The following is a 9,198-nucleotide window of genomic DNA, read 5'->3' on the forward strand; positions in this document are numbered from 1 at the left end:
CAAATTGTATAATGTTTGTCTTTTCGTTGACCGCCGTGGAGGAAACGCTGAGGCCTTTAATGCATTTATGAAGGTTGGTGGAGGCCCGTCTTAAATGATTATGGGCACATACGTAATTTTTGGTGGAGTCCCATTAATATGAGCATGGGCGCATAGTTTTAATTTTTTTTTATATGTTTTATATTTCTTATATACGGCATGTGTTAAATATATAATGTATTGCACACGGGAAGAAAAGAACTTATTTTTTTTTTCACAGCAGTGTAAAAGAATGAGGGTGCAGTAAAAAGAAAAACACACAGCAGTGTGTAAAAAGACAGAACCAGGTGATGTAATTTTTTTTGGTGTAGAGAAAAACCATGTGTGGTTTTGCACAACAGTGCATAAAGGAAATGGTGAAGCGATTTTGTAAACCTGTGTTACAGCAGTAAACTTATGTAAACTTTTATTACAGCAGAAAGTTGTTGTTTTTCACAGCAGTGAATATAAAAGGGATTTTACAGTGGTAAATCTTTGCATCAGGTTTTAATGAATAGAATGTTTTAATGGTGGTGAAATACTCAGTTTCTCTGTGAAATTTTTTTTAAGCTGTCTGTGCACAAAAAGATCCTGTGGAGGTAAAACAGAGCATTGCCTCTGTGTGATTGAATCTTGGTTTTTGGTATTTTCTCCATTGAAAAATTCCCAACAGTGGTATCAGAGCAGGACCAGGCTCTTTAAAGAAGTTAAAGAAGCTGAAGGGAGAAGGTTTGTAGCTGCAACAAAACCTCTCAGGCAGTCAGAAGACTCAGACATCAAAGGATTCAGGTGTTTCAAAAGTTTTTTTTGTGTTGCTGAAGAAACAGTCAGCTGTTTTAAACACACAGTCAAGGATTTAGAGGCATAGATCAGAATACAAGGAATGGCCAGCACAAGCACTGGTATGGGTTTGTTTAACACCCAGCTCCCACAGTTTAATGGGAAGAACTATGATTATTGGTCAATAACTATGACAGCCCTGCTTGCCTCCCAAGACTTATGGGAAATAGTTGAGGAAGGTTTTGAAGAACCAACAGATGAAACTGAGTTCAATGCATTAACTCAGGGAGAGAAGGATCTGCTTAAGAACAATAGGAAGAAGGATTCAAAAGCCTGAGTGTTGTTGTATCTAGCAGTAGACCAGAGTATGTTTCCAAGGTTACCAGCAGCTAAGACAGCCAATGAAGCATGGCAAACCCTCAAGACAGCCTATCAAGGCATGGAGAGAGTGAAGACAGCAAAACTACAATTGCTGAGAAAGGATTTTGAGAACTTGAACATGAAGGAGTCAGATAACATTGACTCATTCTTCACTCATGTGATTAGTGTAATCACACAAATGAGAACTCATGGAGAAACCATTGAAGATAGAAGGATTGTGGAGAAAATATTGAGGGTCTTACCCTCAAGGTTTGATGCCATAGTCACCACCATTGAAGAGACAAAGGATCTCTCAAGCTATTCAGTTGATGAGCTACATGCATCACTGATAACACATGAGCAGAGGTTGAGTAGGAATGAAAACTCATCTCTTGAGCATGCCTTCAAGACCCAGATGTCCTTTGGAAGAGGAAGAGGTCAAGGCAGAGGAAACAAGAGAGGAAGAGGCAGAAGCCAGAACAGAGGTGGTAGGAACACCCCAGCAAATGCACAAGGAAGAGGCAGCAATCCAAATCAGAACCAAGGCCAAGGCAGCAGCCAACAAGGAGGACAACATCATGCTCAAGGACAAAGGTATGAAAAATCCAATGTCCAATGTTATTACTGTAAAAAGTATGGGCATTATGCCAGTGAATGTAGAAAGAAACAGCATGATATGAACAGCAGACAAAATGCAAATGTTACTAGGGAAAACAACAGCCAAAATAATGTGTTGTTAGCATGTAACATGGCTGAAACACATAGTGAAGACATATGGTTCTTAGACTCAGGTTGCAGCAACCATATGACAGGAAACATTGCCCTCTTCTCAGCCTTAAATCAAAACTTGAAATCAGAGGTCACATTAGGAACTGATAGTAAAGTGTCTGTTATGGGAAAAGGGGAGATAAAAATATTTACAAAACAAGGAGAAAGGAAAACCATAGCAGATGTCTACTATGTCCCCGGAATGAGATGTAACCTATTGAGTGTTGGACAGCTTATCCAAAAGGGTTACAATGTTTACTTTGAAAATGATGTGTGCACCATCATGGATATACCACCCAGCAAAAGATGCATTGCTGAAGTGAAGATGACAAGGAACAGGATGTTCCCTCTCCGGATCAGGGCAGACTTGAAGAACAAGAAGGAAATGGCAGCAGTCACCCAAGAGGCCTTCCAAAGCGTGCCAAAGGATGAGAACTGGTTATGGCACTTGAGATTCGGGCATCTAAATTTTGGAGGCCTAAACTTATTGAGCAGAAAAGGAATGGTAAAGGGATTACCATTGATAGAGAAACCGGACAGCCTATGTGAAGGCTGCATTTTGGGAAAACAACACAGAGAAAGTTTTCCATCAGGGAAAAGCATAAGGGCAAAGACACCTTTAGAGATTATCCACTCAGATTTGTGTGGACCAATGCAAGCTCCATCATTAGCTGGCAGCCTATATTTTTTAACATTCATTGATGATTTTACAAGAAAGACTTGGATATATTTCCTTAAAAACAAAAGTGAAGTGTTTGAGAAATTCCAAAATTTCAAGGCATTTGTTGAAAACCAAAGCGGGCTGCACATTAAAGTTTTGAGAACTGATAGAGGAGGTGAGTATATCTCCAAGGAATTCCTAAGATTTTGTAGAGAAAATGGAATTCATAAACAATTTACAGCAAGGTACACTCCGTAGCAAAATGGAGTTGCTGAAAGGAAGAACAGGACCATCATGGATATGGCAAGGAGCATGTTGAAGGCAAAGCATTTGCCAAATGAGTATTGGGCTGAAGCTGTACATTGTGCAGTTTATATATTGAACAGGTGTCCTACAAAAGCAGTCATGAACAAAGTGCCAGAAGAGGCATGGAGTGGGAGAAAGCAAGGAGTCACCCACATGAGAGTTTTTGGGTGTGTGGCCTATGCACACATACCAGATCAGCTAAGGAGGAAGTTGGACAGCAAAGGGGAGAAATGTCTTTTCATTGGATACAGTGATGAATCCAAAGCCTACAGGCTGTACATTCCATCTACCAAGAAGTTCTTTGTAAGCAGGGATGTTCAATTCATTGAAGAGGAAGCTTGGGATGGAAGCATAGAGAAAACAGTTAATGTCAAGAACTGTTTGTCTCATGATGAAGATGAAGAGGAAGTGGCTGAAGTACATCCCCAAACAGCAGCGCCAACACAAGGACAGCAAGGAACACCATTGAGGATCAATGAGAGTGATTCTCCAAGCACACCACAAGGAGGAAATTCAAGTGCATCTTCAAGCACTTGCACACCAAGTGAAAGAGGTAAGAAATTTAGAAATCTAAGTGAAATTTATGAAGAAGGAATGAATTCCTTATTTGCCTTGTACTGTCATGTTGATGATCCTATTCATTTCGAAGATGCAATCAAAGATAGTAAATGGATAGAAGCTATGGATGAGGAGATGAATGCCATAGAGAGAAACAAAACATGGGATTTGGTAGAGTTACCAAAAGGCAAAGAAGTCATTGATGTGAAATGGGTCTACAAGACCAAAAGCAATGCTGAAGGCAAGATTGAAAGGCACAAGGCAAGGCTGGTTGTCAAAGGGTACAAGCAGAAGTATGGGAGAGATTATGAGGAGACTTTCGCACCGGTTGCAAGGATGGAAACCGTGAGAGCAGTGCTGTCCATAGCAGCACAAAACAAATGGAAAGTCTACCAAATGGATGTGAAATCAGCATTCCTAAATGGAGTGTTAAAAGAAGAGGTTTATGTTGAACAGCCTCTCGGCTATGAGAAGAAAGGTGAAGAGCACAAAGTGTGCAAATTGAAGAAAGCTCTTTATGGGCTGAAGCAAGCGCCAAGAGCATGGTACAGCCGGATAGACTCATATCTCTTGGATAATGAATTCGACAAGTGTGAAGGAGAACCCACCGTCTACATCAAAGAAAAGGATGGTAAAATTTTAATTGTTGTCTTGTATGTAGATGATGTTATTTTCACTGGAAATGACAGTTATCTTATTGAGAATTTTAAATCAGTCATGAAGGATGAATTTGAAATGACTGACATGGGTTTGTTGAGATACTTCTTAGGCATAGAAGTAGATCAAAATGAAAAAGGAATTTTTATATCTCAAGCAAGATATGTAAATCAAGTTTTGGGCAGATTTAACATGGAAGAATGCAAGGCAGCCATCACTCCCACAGTAATGGGATTAAGACTCAGCAGAGAGGACAACAGCAAGGATTTTGATCCTAGCTTGTATAAAAGTATTGTTGGCAGCCTTATGTATTTAACAGCAACTAGGCCTGATTTAATGTATGCTGTTAGTTTAATTTCCAGGTTCATGGAGAGGCCAAAGGAGGCACATTGGCAGGCAGCAAAGAGAATTTTGAGGTATGTCAAAGGTACCAAAATGTTTGGCATAATATATAGTGTCTCAGAAAGTTCAGATTTAATTGGTTACACTGATAGCGATTGGGCTGGAAGTGTAGATGATCGGAAGAGCACTTCCGGTTATGTTTTTCATATGGGTTCAGGAGCCATTTCATGGGCTTCTAAGAAGCAGTCCATTGTAGCATTGTCTACAGCAGAGGCTGAATATGTGGCAGCGACAGCAGCAGCTTGTCAGGCAGTGTGGATGAGAAGAATGTTGAGAAGCTTAGGCCAAGAGCAGGCAAAAGCGACAGTGATCTTTTGTGACAATAGCTCAGCTATTGCATTGTCAAAGAATTCAGTGTTTCATAAGAGAACGAAACACATTGATACAAGGTTTCACTATATCAGAGAATTGGTAAGCAATGGAGAAATCAGTTTGCAACATTGCAGCACTCAGGAACAGGTTGCAGACATCTTGACAAAGCCATTGGATCAGAAAAGCTTTGAATTTTTGAGGAAGTGTTTGGGTATGATTGAATGCCCGACAGTTGAAATTAAAGGGGAGTGTTGAAAATATAATTTCAACTATGCAACAGTTGAGCCATGCAGCAGCATGAAGACTATAGCCGCGCACTTCACCAAGGATCGGGAGGCAGAAACACTCAAAATTTAAAATTGCAGAATAGAGGATCCACTTTAAATCTCAACCGTTAAATCTGGCCGATCAGCGGTCCAGATCGTATCGGCATATCGGCAAGTCGGCATATCGGCGGGTTGGAGCATCAGAGGCAGGCAGTGGCAGCAATATGAAACATCGCCGATGAGCGATCGCCGATATCGCATCAGCACATCGCTATCGGCAATGTCATAGGGTCAGGGTCTTTAACATGAGTAAAGTTGCGATGCGATGAAGTGCGGACCCGATGGCTTCCCAAAACCAAATTGTATAATGTTTGTCTTTTCGTTGACCGCCGTGGAGGAAACGCTGAGGCCTTTAATGCATTTATGAAGGTTGGTGGAGGCCCGTCTTAAATGATTATGGGCACATACGTAATTTTTGGTGGAGTCCCATTAATATGAGCATGGGCGCATAGTTTTATTTATTTTTTATATGTTTTATATTTCTTATATACGGCATGTGTTAAATATATAATGTATTGCACACGGGAAGAAAAGAACTTATTTTTTTTTCACAGCAGTGTAAAAGAATGAGGGTGCAGTAAAAAGAAAAACACACAGCAGTGTGTAAAAAGACAGAACCAGGTGATGTAATTTTTTTTGGTGTAGAGAAAAACCATGTGTGGTTTTGCACAGCAGTGCATAAAGGAAATGGTGAAGCGATTTTGTAAACCTGTGTTACAGCAGTAAACTTATGTAAACTTTTATTACAGCAGAAAGTTGTTGTTTTTCACAGCAGTGAATATAAAAGGGATTTTACAGTGGCAAATCTTTGCATCAGGTTTTAATGAATAGAATGTTTTAATGGTGGTGAAATACTCTGTTTCTCTGTAAAAAAATTTTTAAGCTGTCTGTGCACAAAAAGATCCTGTGGAGGTAAAACAGAGCATTGCCTCTGTGTGATTGAATCTTGGTTTTTGGTATTTTCTCCATTGAAAAATACCCAACAATTATATGCCTGTTATCTCATCTTCTCGCGATGGTATTATCTGTTCAACGCCTTCGTCCATTCCTGCTTCGACAGCTATTCTTCATTATCTTTACTGCCTGCTGTGCTTCTCTATTCCCCTGCTCCTTATGCTTGGACCAACAATACCAGTATTGCCAAAATTCTAATAAATGTGGGAGTATGAATATATCGTATCCTTTCGGTGTAGGGAATCGTGGATGCGGTTTCCCTGGCTTTCAGATCGACTGTGTGCAGAACTTTAGTCTAGTAATCACAATTCAGGGCCACAATTACACAATACTAGAAATTTCCCACCATTATAAGACCTTCGTTATTGTCAGAGGTGAAAAGTGCAAATTCTTAGATGATCCTATTGACACGCAGATGCCGCCAGAACGTACCGACATTGCTTTTAGAACCGGTAAGGAGAACATGACCCTGAACGTGTACAAGTGTAATAACCAGCATCAATTGGACCATTCAAAAATTCTGAGCGGGAAATGTAATTCTAGTGTCTCTTACGGTTCGTACGACAATGGGAATTCGATTCCGGGATGTTCTAAGACACAGGTAATAGTTGATGTGGGAGTAATGCACGTGATTGAGAATGATACAAAGAGAGATGAAAGCTGTAGATTATGTTTAAAAAGTCAGGGGATATGCGGTTACCTCTCCAACAGTTCGGAATCACCTGCACCGTTCGTGTGTTATTTCAAGGATGGACCCCGTACGGACAAATGCCAGGGCCACGGTATGCTCTGTTTCGTAAATTTACGCAAAACTAGTTCGAACTGCTGCTTCAGTTAAGATGTTATGAATTTATTCATCGGCACCCATGAAACAAGGTTGTTAATCTTCGTAAACAAGAATATGTATAGTTAGATGTATATGTGAATCCTTGCCGTTATTTACAATAGTTGTGTTATGGCCACGTTACAGGTCGACAAACAGGCATTATAATAGTTAAATTCATGATTTCTTCCTATTCTGTTTCTTCGCTTTAACTCTAGGGTGAATCGGTTTCCGTATATATGTGAATCCTTCCTGTTACTTACGATACTTGTGTTACGGCCGCTTTACAGGTCGCCGAACAGCCATTATAATAGGTAAATTTATGATTTCTTCCTATTCTATTTTTCCAATTTAAGAATACCTTGAATTGGTTTCGTATTCTTTTCCGGGTTGGACGAAGATCACATTGATATCAATCTCTTCAGGTTGCTCCGTCGGAGGAGTTGCGCTGCTAGCGATACTGTCCTTAACTTGTCATCTGAATAACAGAAAGCCTCCTCTTGGTGGGGCTCTTCCTAGACATTTGCCTGGGCGCGAGATGGGCAATTTGCCCATATTCTCTTACGAAGCAATTCGTGAGTCTACAAATTGCTTTGACAAGGAGAACGAACTTGGGGTAGGAGGGTTCGGGTCGGTCTATTTGGGTAAACTTTGGAATGGACGAATTGTTGCTGTAAAGAGACTATATCAGGATAACTCTAGGAGACTGGACCAGTTCATCAATGAGGTGAAGATATTTTCGACGTTGAATCATCCACACGTCGTTCGTCTTTATGGCTGCACCCCTGTAGATAGTCCAGAGCTGCTGCTTGTATACGAGTTTGTCGCAAATGGAACCCTGGCCGATCATCTTCATGGCGATCGCAAAAATCCCAATGGATTACCATGGAATACTCGCTTGAACATTGCTATTCAAATTGCCCAGGCCTTGGCTTTCCTTCACGCCCTTGATCCCCCTATAATCCACAGGGATGTGAAATCCTCTAATATTCTCTTGGACGAGAATTTGGATATCAAATTGGCTGATTTTGGGCTTTGCAGGCTTGTTCCTGTGGATGCCTCACATGTGACTACTAGCCCGCAAGGCACACCAGGGTATGTTGACCCAGAGTACTATCAGTGCTATCAGCTGACTGAGAAGTCCGATGTCTACAGCTTTGGGGTTGTTTTGGTGGAGATAATCTCTGCCAAAATAGCGATGGACATAAATCGGAACAGAAGGGAAATAAACCTTGCTAACTTGGCGATAACCAAGATTCAGGAAGGGGCTTTGCATGAACTAGTGGATCCGCAGCTGGAGATTGAAGTGAATCATGAGATGAAGGTAATGGTAAGAGCAGCAGCAGAATTGGCGTTCAGATGCCTGGCGTCAGAGAGGGACGACAGACCGGATATGGACGAAGTTGTTGGTCAGCTTGAGAAAATCAGACGTTCCAGTGGTACGTCAACTGGTCCAGGTGGAGAAGAGTTGAGTTCGTTTTCCAACGTCAAACAGCGAAACACCGCACCGCTATGTCCCATCTCTGTGCAGGACAGGTGGCCTAGAATAAGCTCCACTCCAACTCCAAATATCAGCGCATAAACTTTTACTCCTTGATTTTCTATTTTGTAATGCCTTATCGCTTTTATTTGATTTAATAAGAGTTTGGAATCTTATGTTTAATGTTAAAATAAATTACTTTACCAATCAAGCCAGCGGTAATCCCAAAATACGGTGAGTGGGTTTGTCTTAGAGGCTACTTTTAGTCTCGACATTCATATATATATATATATATTTTTCCTTGATTATGGATCAGTGAATCACTTTTTGTGTTTTTATTATCAAAATATATGATTTATTAAGTATAGTAATTTCTTAATAAATATAGGAGAGTGCATTTTCTTTTCTGTGTTGACTTTAAGTGTATTTTTTTTTAAATATAATTGTTTAAAATTGATTTAGTTTATTAGGGTTAGTGTAAATGGTGATAGGGTGTATTGTTAAGGCACCATCATGTGAAAGTCACCCATTTGAAATTTTATTGGGAAAAATCTAGTCATGTCAAGGTGCTTAGTGTAAATGGTGATAGGGTGTATTGTTAAGACACCATCATGTGAAAGTCACCCATTTGAAATTTTATTGGGAAAAATCTAGTCATGTCAAGGTTGGTGTGGTCGAGGCCAGATGTGATCCCTCTGTAATTTTGATGCCTTAGATGAGTGTGTAGTCATCTCACGACTCAAACAACTTAGCAAACAAAAAAAATGAAATAAAATTAATTTCTTTTTTCAAA

The 9,198-nt window shown here is 40.2% G+C and overlaps 1 protein-coding gene across 1 annotated transcript; it reads left to right on the forward strand.

Moving 5' to 3' along the window:
• The first annotated feature begins 6,163 nt into the window (after positions 1-6,163).
• Positions 6,164-8,507, forward strand: LOC149234245 (LEAF RUST 10 DISEASE-RESISTANCE LOCUS RECEPTOR-LIKE PROTEIN KINASE-like 1.2). The gene is made up of 3 exons (XM_089368196.1): positions 6,164-6,884; positions 7,216-7,239; positions 7,351-8,507. The coding sequence occupies exons 1-3, from the start codon at positions 6,164-6,166 to the stop codon at positions 8,505-8,507; spliced, it is 1,902 nt and encodes a 633-aa protein (XP_089224322.1).
• Positions 8,508-9,198: the final 691 nt, after the last annotated feature.

This window comes from Pinus tabuliformis, chromosome 8 (genome assembly GCF_031772625.1).
Source record: "Pinus tabuliformis cultivar Carrire ecotype Pingquan chromosome 8, CPIR1, whole genome shotgun sequence".
NCBI lineage: Eukaryota > Viridiplantae > Streptophyta > Pinopsida > Pinales > Pinaceae > Pinus > Pinus tabuliformis.

Excerpts from the sequence above, each read along its gene's own strand:
- LOC149234245 (XM_089368196.1), top strand. The coding sequence starts at position 6,164 with ATGGTATTATCTGTTCAACGCCTTCGTCCATTCCTGCTTCGACAGCTA. Across the intron at positions 6,885-7,215 it reads GGACAAATGCCAGGGCCACG|GTCGCCGAACAGCCATTATA; the intron begins GTATGCTCTGTT and ends GCCGCTTTACAG. Across the intron at positions 7,240-7,350 it reads CCGAACAGCCATTATAATAG|GTTGCTCCGTCGGAGGAGTT; the intron begins GTAAATTTATGA and ends CAATCTCTTCAG.